The 23,856-nt window shown below is 22.1% G+C and overlaps 5 protein-coding genes across 5 annotated transcripts; all 5 read right to left on the bottom strand.

Annotated features, from left to right (window-relative positions):
• Positions 1-3,214: 3,214 nt before the first annotated feature.
• PVVCY_0301770 (PIR protein CIR protein) lies at positions 3,215-4,353 on the bottom strand (the record flags this gene model as incomplete). The annotated part of the gene is made up of 3 exons (XM_037634933.1): positions 3,215-3,307; positions 3,405-4,214; positions 4,339-4,353. 3 exons carry the CDS (start codon positions 4,351-4,353, stop codon positions 3,215-3,217), a joined length of 918 nt encoding a protein of 305 aa, XP_037490124.1.
• Positions 4,354-6,635: 2,282 nt separating this feature from the next.
• On the bottom strand, positions 6,636-7,821 carry PVVCY_0301760 (PIR protein CIR protein; the record flags this gene model as incomplete). The annotated part of the gene is made up of 3 exons (XM_037634932.1): positions 6,636-6,686; positions 6,827-7,651; positions 7,789-7,821. The coding sequence occupies 3 exons, from the start codon at positions 7,819-7,821 to the stop codon at positions 6,636-6,638; spliced, it is 909 nt and encodes a 302-aa protein (XP_037490123.1).
• Positions 7,822-9,365: 1,544 nt separating this feature from the next.
• PVVCY_0301750 (PIR protein CIR protein) lies at positions 9,366-11,899 on the bottom strand (the record flags this gene model as incomplete). The annotated part of the gene is made up of 3 exons (XM_037634931.1): positions 9,366-9,641; positions 9,730-11,748; positions 11,885-11,899. 3 exons carry the CDS (start codon positions 11,897-11,899, stop codon positions 9,366-9,368), a joined length of 2,310 nt encoding a protein of 769 aa, XP_037490122.1.
• A 2,053-nt stretch (positions 11,900-13,952) lies between these two features.
• On the bottom strand, positions 13,953-16,387 carry PVVCY_0301740 (PIR protein CIR protein; the record flags this gene model as incomplete). The annotated part of the gene is made up of 3 exons (XM_037634930.1): positions 13,953-14,228; positions 14,310-16,247; positions 16,373-16,387. The coding sequence occupies 3 exons, from the start codon at positions 16,385-16,387 to the stop codon at positions 13,953-13,955; spliced, it is 2,229 nt and encodes a 742-aa protein (XP_037490121.1).
• Positions 16,388-19,287: 2,900 nt separating this feature from the next.
• PVVCY_0301730 (fam-b protein) lies at positions 19,288-20,193 on the bottom strand (the record flags this gene model as incomplete). Its single annotated transcript, XM_037634929.1, has 2 exons — positions 19,288-19,968; positions 20,125-20,193. The coding sequence occupies 2 exons, from the start codon at positions 20,191-20,193 to the stop codon at positions 19,288-19,290; spliced, it is 750 nt and encodes a 249-aa protein (XP_037490120.1).
• Between the last annotated feature and the right edge of the window lie 3,663 nt (positions 20,194-23,856).

Here is a 23,856-nt window from a genome sequence, read left to right as displayed (position 1 = left end):
ATAAGATGGCTGTCCCAATGTTTGTTCAGAATTTATTCCAGATTTTTCTACAGGGCTTTTGGGGTTTAATTCTGGAAGATCTGGAAAATTGGCACATTTATAATTATATGTATCATCATATATTTTTTTTAAATTTTTATAATCATCTGATAATGTAGACAATATTTGACTATATAGACTGTCTTTTATATTCTTAGAACCATTATTGAGTTCTTTAAATTTATCAACAAACGATATAGGATAATGCAAAAAATAATTGCAATAGTTAGATTCATCAATAATTCCATAATAGGATGAAAATAATATATAAAATAGGGAATTAAATTCAGATAGTTCATTAATATTCATATTCATAAATTCTTTTTTTTTATTTATAATATTCTTATAAGTCATAATATCATCACCATTTATTATATTATTATAATCATCATTTGTTTCTATATATTTAGTATAAAATTCGTTTAAATTGATGTTACATCTATTTGGCGCTTCATTTAGTTTATAACTTAACCATAAAATAGCGTATTCGGCAAGTTTATCATATTCTAAACGATAATTCTTTAAATTTTTTAGCAAATAAATAAAACCACAAATAGCCAATTGGATATAATTATGACAATTGTCTTTTCCTGACTTCTTCCAGGAATCACAATAATTGTGGATTGATTTGTAATTATTTTTAACTATTAAATTATCTTTAAAATCTATCTCAAAATACTCATTGGTCGTAAAAATTTCACTATACTATAAATATATTTTATGAATTAAACAAAAAAACATATTAATATAAATGCTAATCAAATGAAAATTAATATAATTTATGGGCAATACAACATATAAACACATAGTAAGAGAATATTTTATTTAAAAAATTGTATACCACTTTCCTAAGATCATAACTTGACAGTGCCATAATTTGGAGATTATGAGGGATAATAATATTTATATATATTACGTAAATATTTGTTGTATCTATTTAATCTCTTTGCATAGCAATTATATTTCGTTAAACATCCTATACTTATTTTATGCAAATTATCTAAATTACCATAAATGGAGAGTTGCTTAATATACTTTTGCCATATGTATATATGATCCATTTATACAAAAAATGCTATTATTACTATAATCGTTAAAAATATATAAATAGTTATTTAATATGACATATTACAGTTTTATATAGTTGTTTCTAAAATTATAGTATTTTTAAATTAAGTTATATGCTCCATTTTCTATTCAAATTATATAAATTTATATTATTTGTATTTAATATAGATAAATTCATGGACTATTTTAATGTGCTCAATAACTTTATTTTTATTTCTATATACTTCAATTTCGAAATATAACATATTGGGTTATCTTATATTATATTTTGAGCATCTTTATACGGTTTAAAATAACAATTAGGACTGAAACCATATTTATTGAGTTATTTATAAACTTAAATAAATCTTTGAATACAAACCATTTTTAAAATAATACTTAGTAAATATTAAGTATCTAACATATAAATAAGTATTGATATAAATTTTAAAGCATGATAAAAAAATATGTGTAATTAGATTGTTATATTGCTCTTTGAGAGGACAAAATAAAATATATTTACTCTTTTTATATATATAATATTTGCTAAATGCTATGCATTGCTCATTTATCTTATATATTTTATTATTATAGCTATTAATGTATATGATCCAAGTAATTTATTAAAAATCCTAAGATAAATAATGCTATTTTAGATTAAAAAATGATGATTCACAAACACTAATAATATAATATATACTAATATGAAATAATAAAAGACATTTATCATGAATTTTGTCTTTAACTTTTTTTTATTTGTTAAGTTTTTTATAACATAAAACCGTATATCCTGAATTGTATCCTTAACAAAATATATAACATTGGTACCTTTATAATGCACTCTTATACGTTATTGATTTATCATTCATTCAATAAAACAAATACTTATGTATCTATGTTACAAAGTATCATATATAATTTTTTACTTAATATGCATAAAAAACTATTCTATATTGAAATGCATAAAGAGATATAGAGGAAATTTCTTTATATATTTTTTAAATTTTATTATGTATTTTTTTAATAATAAATGGTTTTATAAAATATATGTTTTTAGTCATTCATTATGTTAATATTGTTTTTATTCTTATAATTATATAAATAAATTGAAAATTGAATGAACCATTATAACAACATCACATTTATACATATTATAATATGTTTTTCGAATTATAATTATATAAATATTTTTTAAATTATACTTATAATTTTATTTACCTAAAATAATAGTAATAAACAAATTTACATATTTGTCATTTTTAATACTTACATAAAGTTTTAAAATCGGGTTCAAAGAATCTGAGCCCCAATAAAGTTATTAATTAAATTTATCATATAAATAATCGTTTTTTCTTTTATAAACAAAAACAATCAACAAAAAAGTAAATTAATAAATGGTATAGGACCTATCTGCATAAGTTTGTATATATTTAATAATCAATTTTCTCATCGACTAAACACCTTCTTTCTTATCTTCATTACTTTCTTCATTTATCATATGGCTCAGTTGGTGGTGAGGGATGAAATAATAATAAAATATTTTCTTGCAATTCGCATCCTTCTTCCGCAGTTTATCATATTAAATATTATAATTATTTAAATCAACATCTATTCTATAACAAAATCGATGGTCTGGAATCATCTGCCTATATCGATTCCGACATTTGATCGATTTCCCCATAAAGGACTAACCAATAATTAACAATAAAATCCAAAAATTGCATAGTTCAACGCATTATAATCAAGATATATTAACATGAAATCCAATTATTATAATTTGTCTTATATGTATTTTTAATAACTTATTTTGTATATATATTTAAAACAATTCCTTAAACTAATAAATATTATCAAATTATATAAAATTAAATACAATATAATGCTTAGCCATAACCCGAATATGGGAACGGGAAACAAAACATCAACTCTGATTCACAATATAAAAATTATACAAAAAATGTCAAAATACAATAAATATGAATATTTAATTTTATATTTTATTAATTATATTATTTAATTATTATTATAGACCCAAAAATTATGATCAAAAATTGCTAATTTCCAAATAGACATTTTCTTAACACATATCAATAACTATTTATTCCTGGAATAATCGCCAATCTTCAAATCATATATAATGATTCATTTTCTTCTTTACTTTTTTTAATTTTTCCCTTAAACATTGTCTATGAAGTCGTTTATCAAACCCAAATAACGAATACTAATATAAAATGTTAAGAAGCATATGATTTTAAAGTTTGCATATATTTAATGAAAATATTTTTTAATATTATATTTATAAATTTCTTATTATTTACCTTATAAGCAATTCCCAAGAAAACTGGTATTGCAAAAAATATCAATAAAACTGGGATTAATTTGCTTGCTATCGACGAACTTGATGATGTAACTTCAAAAATTTCGAAAGGACCTTCTGGTGGTTTTATCTCTGGAAAGGATGAAATATTGATGGAATCACTGCATTTTTCAAAAATATTTTTTTTTAAATTATTATAATCAGTTGATAAACTATACAATATATTCATATATGAATTGTTTCCTTTAATATCAGAACCATTAAGTTCTCTATATTTGCTATCAAAATCTTTGGCCTTTTCCAAGCAATTTGTGCAATCTGACTTGCTTCTAATACATTCAGTATACATGTCACATAACGATTTTAATGGACCATAAAAATTAGGCATACTGCTAATATTAATAGTCATCAATTCCTTATATTTATCTATAAGATCCATATAACTATCATAACCACTAACATCTGTTAATTTCTTATTATACACATCTTTATTCTTTATATATTTATCATAAAAATCTTGTAGCTTCCTGATTTCATCATTTTGCTTTAAACTTAACATATAACTTAACCATGCCAAAATGTATCCAGCAATATTGATGTTATTTTTTGCATATTTCGTAAACGAATCAGATTTCGAAAAAAACATTTCAAACAAAACGAAACATCCAGCATTAATTTTATCGAGATCAGTCTCACAATTATCAATATCATCTTCACAATATTTATTATTTATATCGTCATGTTTAAATTGATAGTTTCCATTACTCAATGTATCGGGAAAATCCTCCCATAAAAAATTAAAATTTTCACACTAAAAAAACAATTAAAAACAATTATTAGAAATGTGGATTACTAAAATAAAGTTTAATGACATTTACATATAATAAAATATCAAAAAATGTAAAGGAAAAAATTTTATTAAAAAATGCATATACCATGTGCTCTTCCATTATAATGAGATTTTATTTTTGATTTGTAAATTGAGTAGAATCGTTATATTTTTGTTTATGGCAATTAAATAAATTACCTTAAATATAGGACTTCTTGATACATTTTTGATTAAATATATATATAATTCATTTTATACAAAAAATGTTATTCTTACTAACAATTGGTATAACTTTATTATAAAAATGGATATACTTTATAAAGAATTTAATGTTTCCTTTATTTATGTTTAAACAAAGAAAATCTATAGAATCTCCTTTTTTAGTATAACTTTTTCTAAAACTTAAATGTTGCAAAAATCAAAACAATTAAGAAATCCACTATTACTATAATCCTTAAAGGTATATAAATGGTTATTTAAAAGATATATTACATTTTTATATACTTATTTCTTATATATAGTATAAATTTTTCTAATATTATGGTATTTTAAAATTAAGTTGCATTGTTCCCTTTTCTAATTGTATATATATAATTCCAATATTGTTTTTAATAAATGTAGATAAATTTGTAATTCATTTTAATGAGTGAAATAATTCTATTTTTGTTTCTATATGCTTCAATTTAAGTATATCTTATTAGGTAATTTTATAATATATTTTGAGCATCTTTCTACGGTTTAAAATAACAATTAGCACTGAAACCATATTTATTGAGCTATTTATAAACTTAGATAAATCTTTGAATTAAAATTATTTTTAAAATAATACATAGTAAATATTAAATATGTAATACATAAATAAATATTGGTGTAAATTTTAAAGGATAGTAAAAAATATGGGTAATTAGATTGTTATATTGCATTTTAAGAGGAAAAATATAAGGTACATTTTCTCTTTTAATAAATGAATTTAGTTAAACATTCGTTAAATGTTTTACGTAGTTCATTTTTGTATTATATATTTTATTGTTATAGTTATCAATGTATATGCATTCAAATAATTTATTAAGAATTATATGTTTTATTAATTCTATGATAAAGCAGTGCTGTTTGTGATTAATGGTTATTCACTAATTACTTATAATACAATACATGATAATATGGAATAATAAAAAGGCAATGACATAATTGGCTCTTTAACCCTTTCTTCATTGATTCGGTTTTTAGAATATAAAACCAGATATATCAAATTGTATCTTTAACAAAATATATACATTGATACCTCTATAACGCGTTATTATTTATCACTGGTTTATTACTCATTCAATAAAACAAATATTTATATATTGATATTAGAAAATACAATTATATTTTTATATTAATTTTTACTAAATATTTATAGAAATAATTATATGCAACATATAGCAGGAGTTTATAGGGGCATTTTTAATCATTCATTATGTTAGTAACGTTTTCATTCCTATAATTATATAAACAAATTTAAAATTAAACAGACCAAAATAACAACATCATATTTATACATATTATAATAATATATGTTTTCATATTATAATTATATAAATATATATTTTAATTATACTTATAGTTTATTTACCTATAATAATAAATGGATTTACATATTTATCATTTTTAATACTACATAAAGTTTTAAAATCGGATTCATAAAATCTGAGCCCCAATAAAGTTATTAATTAAATTTATCATATAAATAATGTTTTTCCTTTTATAGACAAAAAAAATTAATAAATGGACGGGGTCGACCTGCATAGCATTCTCTATATTAATTAATTCCAATTTCCCCCGTTTCTCATAATAAATATTAAATTATTTAAATCAACGTTATCTTATAGAATCAAATCGATACTTTGGATTCATCTTTCTATATCGATTCCAATATTTGATAAATTGATACATAAACCATTAACCACAAATTAACAATAAATACATAGTCCAATTCATTTACCCTTAAGTTATATTAATATGAAATCCAAATATTATAATTTGTCCTATACATGTTTTTAATAACTTATTTCATATATATATTTAAAACAATTTGTTAAACAATAAATATTATTTAAAATTATACAAAATTAAATGCAATGTGACATTTAACCCTAACCCATATAAGGGTTCCATAAACAAAACTTAATCCTGACCCACTACATAAAATCATATAAAAATTAACAAAAACAATACAAACATGCAATAATATGCATATTCATTTTATATTTTATTGATTATATTATTCAATTATTCTTATAAATCCAAAAATTATGTTCAAAATTATGGTCAAAATTGACTTATTTCCAAATAGACAGTTACTAAACATATATCAATCATTATTACTGTTCCTGGACTAACTACGACTCTTCGAATCATATATTAAGTTTCATTTTCTTCTTTAGTTTTTTTAATTTGTTTCTTATATATTGTCTTTGAAATAGTTTATCAAATCCAAATAATGAATACTAACATAAAAATGGGAAAATTATTATATATTTTTTGATAAACGCATATAAGGAATTACAAAAATATAATTTAAATATTATAGATTTTAATTCCTTATTATTTACCTTATAAGCAACTCCCAAGAAAACCGGTATTGCAAATATCGATAAACCTGGAATTACTGTGTTTAATATCGACGAACTTGATGATGTAGCTTCAGAAGTCTCCGTTAACATTTGTCCAGAATTTTCTACAGGACTTTTGGGGTTTAATTTTGGAAGATCTGGAAAATCGATACATTTAACGTGATCATTATCATATATATTTTTTAAATTTTTATAATCATTTGATAATGTAGACAATATTTGACTATATGAACTGTTTTCTATATTCTTAGGATCATTATTGAGTTCTTTAAAATTTTGAACAAACAGTTTACCATAACCATAATAATTTGTACAATTCAAAATTCGACTATTAGATGCATAATACAAATCAAATAATATATAAAATGGGGCATCAAATTTAGATAGTTCTTTAATATTCATATTCATCAAATCTTGTTTTTTATTTATAATTTCCTTATAAGTTGGACTACCATCACCTTTTATATTCTTATCATAATACTCATTTTTTTCTATATAACTATTATAAAAATCACTTAGATTTTTGAATGTATTTTTTGAATATATATTTAGTTTGTAAATTAACCATAAAATAGCGTATTCGGCAAGTTTATCATCGTCTAAATTATACTTCTTTAACGCTTCTAGCAAATGAATAACACCAGAACTAGCCATTTTAAAATAATTATTTTGACATTTATCTTTTCCTGAAGTATTCCCATTATGACAATATTTGTGGATTAAATCACTGTAATTTTTATTAACTATTAATTGACCTTTATTCGTCTCATAGAAATAGTAATCGATCGTATAAATGTCTTTATACTACAAATATATTTTATGAATTAAACAAAAAAACGTATTAATATAAATTCTAATCAAATAAAAATTAATATAATTTATGGGTGATACAACATATAAAACACATGCGAAGATAATATTTTATTTAAAAAATTGTATACCACTTTCCTAAGATCATAACTTGACAGTGCCATAATTTGGAGATTATGAGGGATAATAATATTTATATATATTACGTAAATATTTGTTGTATCTATTTAAGATTTTTGCATACTAATTATATTTCGTTAAACATGCTATACTTATTTTATGGCAATTATCTAAATTACCTTAAATGGAGAGTTGCTTAATATACTTTTGTCATATGTATATATGATTCATTTATACAAAAAATGCTATTATTACTATAATCCTTAAACATATATAAATAATTATTTAATAGATATATTACAGTTTTATATAGTTTCTTATAATATAGATTTTTCTAAGATTATAGTATTTTTAAATTAAGTTACATGCTCCATTTTCTATTCAAATTACATAAATTTATATTATTTTTGTTTAATATAGATAAATTCATAACCAATTTTAATAAATCCAATAACTTTATTTTTAATCCTATATACTTCAATTTAGAAATATAACATATTGGGTTATCTTATAATATATTTTGAGCATCTTTTATACGGTTTAAAATAACAATTAGCACTGAAACCATATTTATTGAGCTATTTATAAACTTAAATAAGTCTTTGAATACAAACCGTTTTTAAAATAATATATAGTAAATATTAAATATATAATACATAAATAAGTATTGATGTAAATTTTAAAGCATAATAAAAAATATGTGTAATTAGATTGTTATATTACACTTTGAGAGGAAAATATATGATATATTTGCTCTTATAATATATAAATTTAGATAAATATTCGTTAAATGCATTATATAGTTCATTTTATCTTATATATTCTATTGTTATAGCTATCAATGTATATGATCCAAGTAATTTATTAAAAATCCTAAGATAAAATAATGTTATTTTATATTTAAAAAGTTGTAATTACTATGTACTGATAATATAGTCCATGGTAATATGGAATAATAAAAAGACATTTAACACGAATTGAGTCTTTAACTCTTTCTCCATCAACCCCATTTTTTATAATATAAAACTGTATATCCCCTAATTTATCATTAACAAAATATGTAACGTTGGTGCCTTTATAATGCACTATTATATGTCACTGATTTATTATTCATCCAATAACACATATGTTTATATACCTTTGTTAGAAAGATTTATATATATATTTTTATCGAATATTTATAGAAAACAATTGTATGTAGCATATAACAAGAATTTAAGGGGGGCAATTATTATATTTTTTAAAAATATTACTATTAATTTTTTAAATAATAAGTAATTTTATAAAAATATATTTTTTATTCATTCATTATTTTAATAATGTTTTTATTCTTAGAATTATATAAATAAATATATAATTGAAAATTAAGTAACCATTCTAACAACATCATCTTTATATATATATTATAATAATATATAACTTCGTATTATAATTATATAAGTATATTTTTTAATTATACTTATGTGTTCATTTACTTATAATAATAGTAATAGACGAATTTACTTATTTATAATTTTTAATAATTATATCGAGTTTTAAAATAAGGTTCATGGAATATTAATCCCAAAATAGAAGTTATTAATTAAATTTATAATTCCAAAAAATTGTCTTTTCTTTTATAGACAAAAAAAATTAACAAAAAAAATAAATTAATAAATGGTATAGGATCAGCCTGCACAAGTTTGTATATATTTAATAATGGAGGTTTTTTCCTATGAACGGAATTTATAGATTTTTTAGTTTGTTTTTTATGACTCGATGAAGTTATAATTATTTGCATCGGTCTTTTTCCTCCAATTGAATTTATAACCTTTTTCATGGTTTTTTTTTTCTTCAATTCTTTTCTCCATCCATATGACAAATACTAACGTAAAATTATGAAAAATATATAATATTTTATGCTAAGGAAATATTTTAAAAATTGTATACTTCATAATTTTATTTTTATTTACCTTATACATAATACCCAAAGCAATGGGTATTAAAAGAACTATAATTGAAATTCCAATTTGTTTGTATTCTTTGAGTACATATATATCACCCATTCCTGTTGCTCCATTTCCTTTTACTTCAGCTCCTGGATTTCCTGGTTTAACCACTGGACATATCACTGGTAATTTAGATCCTCCTTGATCGTTTTGATCAGAATTTTGTTTTCCAGATGGGCCCTGAGGCAATTGGGGCCCGCTAGTTTGCTCCTTAAGATTGTGTGGCGTTCCTGGCGGACTTTGAGGAGAATCTTTTTGAGGCGTTGGTAAGTTATTAGGTGTGGGTGGCCCGGCCCCTGTGCCGCCTGATCCTAATTTATTACCATCTAATGTAGAAGGCATGTTTACTTTTTCAGGTTGATTACTTATATTATCAATAATGCTATTTAAAATTTTCCTAGAGTTATCGTAAGCAGTTTTTATATTAGACATAGATGTATTATATAAATTATTAATAGTTTCTTTGGCCTCTACAATTTTTTTCTTATGTTTTTCAAAAAACTTGAAACCAGTATTTAATTTGTCTATGCCTTTTAATGTGATCCTAAAAAAGGATTGCCCAGTATCAACAGGATCCCCTGACATACTTTGAGATCCTTTTTCTACTGGATCACTGCCTGATCCATCTCCTGAACTCCCTAAACTTCTTTGATTTACTTGATCACCATTTGATCCACCTACTTGCCCTCCTTTATCATCTTGCCCATCACCTATATTTAATGCTCCCTTATTTGTATCTCCTGTCCCACCAACCAATCCATCATTTGAATTTCCTTGATTGGTATCTGAAGTTAAGAGATGAGTACTTGGATCGTTTTTGAGATTCGCTTTATTTTCTGTGCCACCACTTGTATCTGTTTGTTCACTCCCTTTAGTATTTTCTTGGCTTTGGGTACCGTCTACTATTTTATCTTTACTTCCTGTTGTATCACTTCCATTGCCAGGCATGCTTGATGATGTTCCAGATGGTGTAGATACTGGTTTTGCAGGTTCTAATGCTGATTGTGTATGTTGTTGTGCCCCTGGTGCAGGTGCTGGTGGTGTTTCTTGGAGGGTATTTTGCAAATCATCATCTAATTCAAAATCATCTTCTTCTTCATCTAGTTCAAAACCATCTTCTTCTTCATCTAAATCTAAATTGTCATCATCTTCATCATCATTATCTTCTGCACTTTGAGATCCTTCATCGTTCATTCTTTTTCCACCATCCTTTAACATTTTAGTTGCTAGTGTTATAATTTTTGGAGTTGTTTGAGCTAACTTATTATGCAGCTTTTGGCATCCTTTACTATTGAATTCATATCCAAGCTTGGTTGTATCTATCGATGAAAGTTTTATAAGCTTACTACGTAAGGATTCGTCGTAGTTATTGTATTTAATAGCAGCATCGATAAACCCATTATATATTGTTTTAAAATGATCCAATAATCGAAGATACGGACCACACCGACTAACAACATTATAAAGTTTTTCATACATAATATAGCATTGAGTAGCACCGTTTACGTATTGGTATTGTTGTACACCAGGTTTTTCATATGTATTAATTGTTTCGCACATTTCCTTAAATAAAAGATAAAACCCATTCATAATACCAATGTTAGAACCAATAAAATACTTTTTATTACGTAAGATGTTCCAATAATTAAAACTACCTATAGGTTTACCTAAATATTTCTCAAATGAATCTTTTAGAGATATATTTGGATCTTTTGATAGTTTATATAATATATCACACAATCCCATGACCAAAAAATCAGCACTTAGGTCATTTTCACTTTCTAGATCGATATTATCATTTTGCAAAAATTCCTTATATGCATATCCAGAAATTGCGGTCAGTTTTTCATAATCATTTTCACATTTTCTAAGCCCATTTTTTACAGGGCAATACTCATTATATGATCCATATTCATTGTTAAATTCGTTCTCATTGCCCATATATTTGATAAAAAGTGCATCAAGTTCACGAAATGTACCACACTAAAAAACATTTAAAAAAAAATAATAAAATGTTTATTAACGAACAGTTTATTAAAATGAAACTAATGATAATTAATAGCTCATGTAAAACATGGAATATAATAAATTATTTTTATCTAAAAAAAAATATATTTACCGCGTTTATGTCCATTACAATGGAGTTATGTTTTAATTTGTAGATTAATTAACATCATTTTATATTTTATGTAAAACATATATACGTGTCAAACAAGTTATACAACTACTTAAGTTATATGCATAGTTAATATCGTAAATCAAACATATTCCTATTATATTTATTATTTAAATATAGAATAATAGTGTAATATTATTACCAAAGATATATTTTATTTTACCACAAATATCCTAATTATCTTAAATTTTTATTTATTTAAAATATTTTGTCTTAGATGTAAAATACAGCATATACACAAAATCACTATTTTTAATAGTAACAGGTATAACCCAATTATATAATTTTGTGTAATCTTTCATGAGTTTAAATAAAACATATCTCCTAATTATTATACACTTTATATAGAAAACTATGTATTTTCTATATTTATAGCAAAGAAGCCAGAAATTCTATATTATTATAAATATATAAAGAATTAGAAATGTATTATTACTATAATTGTTAAAAATATATTTGTATCTCATTATTTGAATTCCATGTATTGATATATGTTATTATTCAATTTGAAATACTACACTTTTTATATTATTTCTAATAAATATAAAAACAATTTGTGTTTAAATTTAATATTGAGAATAATTTAATAATTTCTTTTTCTAAATAATGACATATAATATGCTTAATTTTCTTAATTAATATATAAACTAATAATTCATTTTAGAATATGTAATAACTTTGCTTATGTGCTAACATTTCTTATATATAAATATAATTAATGAATAATTTTGAGTGCATATCTTATCTAATTTTTTAAATTAAAAACACATAATATAGAAATTAAGTTAATTGAGGTATTACAATTAAAATGAATTGAATATAAATTCGTTTTTGTGTAATAGTTAGTTATATAAATTGTATATTATTTTTTTCATTCTTATCTATTTAATATATAATTAATTATAAAAGATATTTTAAACAATAAATAAAATAAATATAATTGTTTCGTACAATTTAATTTAAATGTATTAATTTTTATTTAAAAATTGTGTTAATACCTTGATTAGAATACTGGATTATATGGGGATGCGATATAACATGGGTTACCATTTTAAGTGCACATTTACACTTATAACCTAAACATATATTATGTATTGTATATTTTATAATAAAACTTTATTTGTTTCTATAATTAAATATTTTCATTTTTAATGGAAATTATAGAATTATTAATAAAATTAATGTTATATTGCTTGATCATCGTGATTCTAATATTACCACATTAAAGCTTGCTTAAATATGTGTTATAATATTTTATATGATCTTGTATGCATATTATTTTTATTTTATCCACCGTTTAATAATATATATAATGGATTTATACCCATATAGTGTATCGAGTAAAAGCAATATATTTGTTCATATTTAATAATATATTAATCTAACATTATTATTGTTGTTTCAGTTATAGCATTGTATACTACAATGAGATAATTAATGCACTCAAGAAAAATACTATAAACCAATTAATAATTCCCCTTGTTTCATTGTTTTAGAATAAAATATTAAAAAAAAAATATATATATATATATATATTATTCTCCGCAAAACGAAATATTTAGCATACAGATTTATTAATTTATATATGTATAATAACAAACAATATTAAAAAATTCAAATAAATTAATTAAAACATGTAATTCCTATAAATATATTTTATATAATAGCCATATGATATTGCCATAATTTTAAATTATTTTAGTGCCTAATTATTAATACAATATTTTGTTCATTTATATCTATATATTTTAGAATAATAACATAATTCGATATACATAACTTTTGGAAGTTTCTAGGAAATTTACTAACAAAACATATCATAAAACATACTTATATATGTTCATTTTAACTATTTTAAATAGTTTCATGTTTCCCAATATATATCAAGTATGAAAATATTAATTTATTGTATGAAGAGTCTAAAATTCAACCCCAATAAAAACAAAGCATTAATTAATAAAATATAAATTAATATTAAATGTATAACTTCAAAAAAAATTATTAATTAAATTTATAATTCTAGATAATTTAATTTTTTTTTATAAACAAAAAAAATTAACAAAAAAAATAAATTAACAAATGGTACAGGATCAGCCTGCATAAGTTTGTATATATTTAATAATGGATATTTTTTTCTACCAACTGAATTTATAACCGGTTTTAGGTCTTTGTTCCTATCATATGATTTTATAATTATTTGAACCGGTCTTTTTCCTCCAATTGAATTTATAACCTTTTTTATGTTTTTTTTTCTCTTCGATTTGCTTGTACACCCAAGTGATAGATACTAACATAAAAATATGGAAATCATATTTATGTAGAAAATAAATGTTAAATACATTATATTTGCTAATTGCATATTATTTACCTTATACATAATTACTAAAAAAACGAATATTGAAATACCTATAATACTAATACCCGTTATGTCACATTTGGTATTCGGTCTTATACACCATATTGATGGAGCTTCTTTTATTTTAACATTTGCCATAGTAATTACGTTTTCTTTTTTTGTATTTGAAGGATTACTACCAGAAATTGATAATGCACCTTGACCAGATGGTGGTGTTTGAGATCCCATATTTCCATCAGTAGGTGCAATTTGGTGAACTGGACATTTGTGAATTTGTGTAGAGCTACCCTGTGAATCAGGTGATTTTGGTAATGGTGAATCTGGGGGCAAAATTGATTGTAACGGATTAGGCTCATTTCCCCCATTCACTGGATACCCTGGTTCAGATTTATTATCACCTAATTGAAAAGTACTGAATGGATTCAATTTGGTAGTTACACTATTAACAACTCCACTAATATAATTATTAGATACAGTGTAAGCACTTTTTAAATTATCCACGGCGCTAGTATATGCACTATTGATTTTATCCGTAACTTCTTTAACTGTTTGACGGCTTTTATCAATAAATTGGGAAGCTTTATTAAAAATTTCGGTTCTATCGAATAGGAATCCATTAAATGATGACCACCAATAAAAATATTCTCCTGGTGTATTTGATGAAGGATCACTTGGTGCGGGATCATTTGGCGTGGGATCACGTGGGTCTCTTTTATTGCCATTTGCTCTTCCTGTATTTTCTTTACCATTATCTGAGTCTCCTGTTTGAGATTTTGGTAATGAACTATCCTTTTGTGAAGATGATGAATCTTTCTCTTGTGGTAGTAGTGGTACTGGTGGTGATCCTAGCTGCTGTATTTGTGCTTGTGGTTGTGATGGTATTGGTGGCTTTACAGGTTCTGATTGGCCATGTGTTTTTTTTCCTTCTGAAGGTGGCTGTTGAGTTTTGTCAAATTGTTCAGGTTTTTCATCTTTTAGCCCCTCTGGAGAATTTTGGTTTGCTTCTTTTCCTGATTTATCACTTTCTGTTTGGGGTTGTACTTTCAGTTGATTTTTTGATTCAAGTTCTTTTTGTTTTTTCACAAGTTCAGAATACGAATTAATACATAATTGAGTATGAAAATCAAGTATTTTATCAGACACATTCAAAAACATTTGGTCCCAATCTGATGTAGTTAGATCTATAAGAGAAATAGTTGAAGCATTCAATATTTTTTCAAATACATCGCCTAAATTATTTTTATGATAGGAAGCAGCCTTTTTAAAAGAATTATTTGTAATAAAGGCTTGCTTAATAGCGTCTTTTTTATCATCGGCGTCTTTAATAGCATCATTTCTAATATCATCATATATACTTTTTAAGAACTTTAATAAATGAAAATATGAATAGCAATCTTTAACATTATTATAAACATTTTTAAATTTCTCGTAGCATTGGGAGGAATAATTTTCGATTTTCGTTTTGTTCTTGTTATTGCTATTGTTTTTGTTGTATTCAATAACTATATTACATATACAATTGAGTAATTTATATAATTCACTCATATACCAAACATTAGCTCTCTTATATTCCTTTTTACTGTCTATAATTGTCCAATAATTAAAATTAGGCATATATTTCTCTAAATGCTTTTTATAAGATTCTTCCAGAGTTACTGTATAGTTATTTTCTAGGTTATATAACTTATTGCCTAGCCACATTATAAAAATCTCAATATGTCGGTTACCATTATCTCCTTTTCCTTTAAAATCCTTAGAAATACTAGATAAATTTTTGTATAAATGACCTCCCAAAGCGTTAATTCTTTCATTGTTGTTTTTACAACCGGGATACTCTTTAGTTTCCTTATCATAAGGGCATTTATATTTGAATAAATTGGATTTATCAAATTTTATCACATCGACAATTTCATTGGTAAAATATTTATCAGTATCGAGAAGGAATTTGCACTAAAAAAATGTTTAAAAATTTAAATAAAAATAAATATCAATAAAATGGTGTTTAAATACAATTTAATAGTAATTTATAGGTAGTGCAACATTCAAACGATGTAGAGACAAACACATATACTTACTGCTTTCTCAGCCATTGTAATGATATTTTATCTTTAATATGTCGATATTTGGCATCATATTATTTTTATATAAAATATATATATTGAACCTAACAAAAGCTGCAGCTAAGCACATTCTGATTATTCTGATTATTTAAATTAATATGTAATAATGATAGGATATCATTATTAAAGGAACATTACGTTTGCTTTTTATGGCAATTTATCTAAACCGCCTTAAGTTTTAATTAATTTAAACATTTTTCATCATATATCTAAGGCCATTATTTTTAATATAGTTTGGAATTATCCAATTATATAATTTTGTGTAGCCTTGTAATGGTTTAAATAAACACATATCCTTACATTTATAAGTTTAAACATATAGAAAAACATATGCTATGTTGCTTTTTTAATAAAGTAATTTCATAAAATATATTACTATAAATATATAAAGAATTAGAAATATATGATCACTATAATTGATAAAAATATATTTGTATCTCATTGTTGATATCATATATTGATATAAGTTATTCTGTACAAATATTACATTTTTTAGCGTTAATCCTAATAAATGTAAATCAAATTGTTTATTTAAATTATAATATCCAAAAATAAATTATTATTATTAATTTTACTAAATAAATGATATTTAGTTTGAATTTATATTTTAATTAATAGTGTAAATGCGTACCCCATTTAGAATGTGCAATAAATTTGTTTATATGCAAATATTCCTAAATCACAAATATATTTTAATAAATAATATTACACATCATATATGTATCTTTCTAAGATAAATCGCAAATGTGCAATTAAAATCGACATGGGACATAAATGGGTTTTAAAATAAAATTATTATATATAAATGTATATTATTATTCTTATTAACTATTTAATATATAAATAAATACGAGCGCCAATTTAATCTATAAAAAATATTTCAATATAATTATTTTTCTATTATTTAAATTTGTTACTTTTATTAGTTTGAAATATGCTCTTTATTTAGTAGTAATAATAAACTTTTAGGACGAATATAAGCGGGTTTACCATTTTAGTGCATATTAATACTTAGAACCTAAGCATATTATATACTACATATTTTATAATAAAATATTTAGCTCAATATGTAAAACTATATTTTTATTCAAATTATTAATAGAATTATAATATATCGTTTTGTAGTTCTAATATTACTACATTAAAATTGTAATAATTATTTTTTATCTCTGTATCTTTTCATTTTTAATAATATATAATTAATATATGTCAACGTGTTCGAATCAAATGAATCTAATGATTTTTTTGTATTTAATGCTTTATTGTTATCATTGTTCCTTCCTTCTATACTGCTGTATAGTACAACGGAATATTTAATGCTCTTAATAAAAATACTTTAAATCAATTACTATTTTTCCTTGCTTCATTGTTTTAAAGGATACCATTTTATACCATATGTATTATTTCATAATAACAATATATTTAAATTATTTTAAAGTTTGTATATATATAATAGCCTAATATAAATATTATTGGTTCAAATAAAATTTATTATTATTTGCCTTTTTTACAAAATTAATATTAATTTTAATTATGTGAAGTTTTCACAATCAAACAATATTTAAATATTATTGGTAGATATTTTACTAGTTTATATATATAGTCATATAATAATAATGTTATTCTATCTATAATATTATTTATAACTACTAGAAAATTATTAAAACAAAATGTTATATGAATTTTATTAATGAACTTATGTTTTATCTTTTAACTATTTTAAAATATAATTTATTTATACCTCAAAGTTATAAAACTTAAAATATTGTATATATAGTCCAGCTTTTATTATATTTTTAAAAATGTTAGATGCATAAAATTTTTTTTATAGATATCGTTGTATTGTCGAATCTCGATCGATATTTTGTGAATCTATATTTATGATTATCTATTGTATGTTGTAATATGCTTAATTAATCTTAAAAGGACATATTAACCTGAAGTTATATTATAATGTAGATAAAACGTACAAATGAATCGAATTATATATTATAACTTCATATATAATATTATTATATTGTTCGGTTCAAAATACAATTTAAACAAAAATAATAATGATACAAATAATATGGTTTACTAAATAAAATGCTTCATAAAATAAAGAAAGCACAGTGTTATTCATGATTCAATATAGCTATGGGGTTAACATGCCTTACATAATAAATAATAAGGGGTCTTATATATAGTTAGCCAATAATTAGAAATAAAATATAAAATGTAAAGTTACAATATTGCTCCATTTAATATATATGAACAAATTAGATGGAAGTATTATAACTTATAAGAAATATTTTATGTGACCCCTTTCATATTAATGGATATACCCCTTTTTGGCGCATATTTAGATATAATCTCGAGAATAAACATACAGGAATGGTAAATATATTTAATCAACATTTATATACAAATAAATATGATCAAATTATAATAAAATTAATAAAAATATAACCCTAACGAAAAACATAGATTCCATAGAACAAAACTATAACCCATAACACAGAACCCCGACCCAAAATACGGATTCCCCCAAACACAACTTTAAATCTGAATCCAAATTTTCAATATAGCTTATATTTTTATTAATAAGTGTGCTCAAATCAAGTTTATTTAAAATATTATAATTATTAACTAAAAATGTGCATATTTAAAATCCATTAATATATAATATTATGCATGGAAGGGATGAATGTGTTTTGACAAACGCTAAGCAAAGGTAAATTAATTATATAATGTGTCTGTGTATTAAATTAAAATGCATATAATAATAAAATTATGAATAAAACAAACAATAAATCAAATTTCATTATTCTATAAAGTGCAAAATGTAATCTTACATGGGATAAAATATTAAATATATTATTTTTAACCATTTAATCAAGTATATAAAGATTGCTTTTTAATTTTCTTTGTAATTCATAAAGCCGATCATCCTCTCCGATAATAAAAAATATGAAACCCACAAAAATTACAAGTAATAGCATCTGATCCATAATTCCTAATGCTACTATCACAAAAAGTGTTGCAATCAACAACATCACCTTTATAATTATATTTTTTTTTGATTTTTTAGACTTTGAAATTTTTTTTAATTTCTTATAACAATTACTTAATGTAATTTTATTATATTCATTGTGAATTTTATTATTGTCAATATCAAAAATATTTTCACTTTTTTTTATTACTCTTTTATCTTGTATCAGATGTATTGATAATTCACCATTCCTTTCATTATCGAGCTCTTTTTTTGCTTCATTTAATTCTTTTTGAATTTTATGAATTAATTTTTTCGTTTTCCCATCTAAATTATTTAAATTGGGTGTTGTATTACTTTCTTTATACTTCTTTGCATGTGAATCTATAATATTTCGAAGATATATTATATCTTCGTCATCATCATTGTAGTCATTAAATTTATTTGCAAGACTCAAGGTTGATTCATAAAAATTATTTAAATTGAATTGTTTGTCTGCATCTGCTAATATCCTATTATTTTTAAAATTTATTATATTCCTTTCAAGATATATCTTTCTTTCGTTTATAAAGTATAATTCCTGCAAACAAATGAAATATTCATTAACATGTATATAATTAGTTTTAATTGTATCGTTAACTTAGCATATGCTTTTTACCAATATATGAAACAATAATATAAGGTTAATGTAAAACAAATAGATACGGAAACTATAATAAAATATTATGTAACTTACTTTTTTGGCATATTCAAAAGAACAAATAATAATTGAAAACAAAACAAAATTTAAAATATTGACTTTCATTTTTAAAATTATTTATCAAATAAACAAAATAATATATGTAGTTTTATATAATGATGATAACTTCATATTTATTAATTTTATGTTCTAAAATATATAAATAAATGAATATACTTATAAAAAACTATGACATTTATTAATTTTCCATTTTCTATAAAATTAATTAATGTAGCTGTTGTAATAAATTTCGCTATATTTATTAAAAGTATTTATAGATATAAATATTAACTCTTCTCTAAAAAATAAACAAATTTTAATATTTTAATTATAAAAAATATATTTATATATTATTTTTTCCATAAAAAATATTTTTTTGAAATTTGTTATACAAACTGTTTTTTAATATAATTTATAATATATTGGTATATTTAATGATACGGTTGTATGTTGTATATTTATAAACTTATATTTTTCTATTATTGTTTACATACGAACAAATTAATAAGCATCAATTAAATAATAAAATATTAGATACATATATTTTTTTTATATGAATAAATACAAACATATAATGAAAACATAAACCAATCGTCGTTGTTATTTAGATTTAAATGTTTTTTAATTTATTATAATTCTCCAATTTTAAATATAAGTTAATAATATTCTATATTTTATTTACCATTTTTTGTAAAAATATTTTTTTTTCATAGGTTGGTATGTAATAATTTTATTTATAAATATATCTCAGAATATACAACATCAAATTTATTATTTCTATTAAAATCATATAAAATATTCATATTAAGTAATACCACCCAAATGAATAATCAAATTACATATTAATCACAAAAATAATACATATATAACCACTTTATCGAAAAGGATACAAATTCATTTTATTCCAAATCGAAAAAAGAAATATATTTAATGCTATTACCTTTATTTTTTCATCATATTAATTTAACAAATGTTAAGACACTTTTTATATTTAAATAATACAATATTTAGACTTTTATAAATAATAATTAAAGGCAAATAAATGCTATAATTCAGTTATAATAAAAAATTTATTTTATGTTTTATTATAAAGTATGAAATAGGGACTTAGTCGGGTTCCCATTTATAAAAATTAATTATATTAATAGACAAGTTTACTATTTAGCATTTTTTAAATTCGACTTCAAATATAAGTTAATTAAATTTATAATTCTATGAAATCATATTTTCTTTTATAAACAAAAAAATCATCAAAAAATAAATTAATAAGTGGTACAGAATCAGCTTGGATAAGTTTGTATATATTTAATAATGGAGAATTTTCCATATAAATGGAATTTATAGATTTTTTAATATTTTTTGGGCAGATGCATTTATAATTATTTGAACCGGTCTTTTCCCTCCAATTGAATTTATAACCTTTTTCGTGTTTTTTTTCTCTTTATTCCCTTTCTCCACACAGATGACAAATAATAACATAAAATTATGAAAAATATATAATATTTTATAGTGATAAAATATTTTTAAAATTGTATATTTCATAATTTTCTTGTATTTACCTTGTACATAATAGTTAAAGTAATTGTCATTAAAAGAACTATAATTGAAATTTTAATTTTTTTGTATTGTTTTAATACATATATATCACTTGTTTCTATTGTTCCATATCTTTTAATGAGATTCTAAAAATAGACTGTTAATATCAAAAAGTGTTCCTGGTTCTCCTGTCCCATTATCTGAACTTCCTAATACATGTTTTGAACTGTTTTGCATATCATTAGAAGCATTCGGCCTTATTTTATTATTTGATTCGTCTGTTGATGTGTTGTGATAAATTACCTTTTTGTAATGATGACGAAGTTTGCAACTATGGTTGTGGATGTTTTAATCAATTTTCATGAATTATTCATTCATTATATACTATATTATCTTTATTTTCTGATTCACGCCATGAAATCCTGGGTTTTCATCCATACTTTCCTATGAATTCATCCCCCCCCAGAATTTTATTTAAGAGTCTCTTTTATTTCTTTTATCTTTGGAATCTCGGGAAGCATATTATTTTGGGAATTTTTTTATAATAATCCTTTCTGAAATCATCATAAGCATGTTTCAGCATATTATATAAATAAATATATGGGTTGTCACTGGTATCATCGTCTATAAATATATTAAATTTCTTGCTTTATATATTTTTAAATGGTTACCATAGAGTGTTTTGAAGTGAAAATTTTCATAATCTCATTAAGTACTAATTTTTTATATTTGTACATTCACTATTAACACCATAATTGTCCAATAATTGTGACCTCAAAAGAATCAAAATAAAATACCAGAAAAATGTTTTTCATTTTTATTATTATTTTATTAACACAAAAATATTAATAGTTATATAATGCTATGTTTATATGCTAAATTTAAGCAATTCATAAAAACCTTAATAGTTGTATGATAACAATGCTTATCTGTTAAATTCAAAAAGGCTTAGCCTAAATTATTTGGAATATGGAAACAAATAAAAAAATATAAATACATTTATATAATATTATCCATAGCAATAATTTAGTACCTTACACATAAATTGTCCATGTATGAGAATTACATTTATTTCGTTATTATTCTTGCTTCTGATGCCATATTATTGCACATACAACGGCATAGTTAGTGCATTCAATAGAGATACCTTAAATAAATTTAGAATAATTCCATTTTTAATTTTTTTAAATAAATTAATTAAAGTATATATTAATTTCCCGTAAAGATACATATTAAAATATGGATTTTGAATTCATATATGGATAATAACAAAAAGGTGTAAATTCAAACAAATTTATAGATAATACAGCTTTATAAGATTGAAATTCATATATAATTATGTTGTACGAATCAAGCAACATTTCAGTACATGCCATTAGGGCATTATCCTTTTTAATTTATAAATAGTAGAATAATCACATTATTTAAATACATTTTTTTTATTATTATAAAATTTATTAAGAACAATATATACTTATATATTATCATTTTAACGATTTAAAAATATAAGTTATTACACACCAAAGTATGATTCTTAAAAAAAATTGTATTGTGAATCCAATATTATACTTTTATGCTAAATATAAAAGGATATAAAATATTCCTATTTCATAATTCCATTTTAACAAAAATTAAAATGCTTAATTTTTAAAAACTGTATAATATAACCAATATTCTCATTATGTTTATGCATATAACCATGATACATTTTTGTTATTAAAATTTAAAATAATTAATTACAAAATATAATGATTAGCATTTCTGTATGTTTTATAAGAGTTATTATAATATAAACAAAAAATACAATTAAAAAAATATAAGTGTATATTTAATAATATTTATTAAACTAACACACATATACACACCAAATAAAACTATTATATTTTATGAAAATGAATTATCGCTGTATTCCTTCATATTAATTTTTATCGTCATTTTTTATGTTACAACTTTCAAGTTAAATAATGATGCTTCATAATGAATATATGTTTTATTTTTGTAAATTATTATATTTAATAAATATTCAAACAAATATATATTATAAAATCTAAAAATTAAATAAAAAACGAGCGCAGATTCAGAACCTAAATCAGTTGCAAAAATTTGTTTTTATATAAATTTATAAAAAAAAATGAGAGCATAATAATTTCATTTCAATTTTTTTTATTTCCACACATCAAATATTCTTTTCTT

Source organism: Plasmodium vinckei (assembly GCF_900681995.1).
Source record: "Plasmodium vinckei vinckei genome assembly, chromosome: PVVCY_03".
NCBI lineage: Eukaryota > Apicomplexa > Aconoidasida > Haemosporida > Plasmodiidae > Plasmodium > Plasmodium vinckei.
This window is presented reverse-complemented; position numbering and strand designations above follow the sequence as displayed.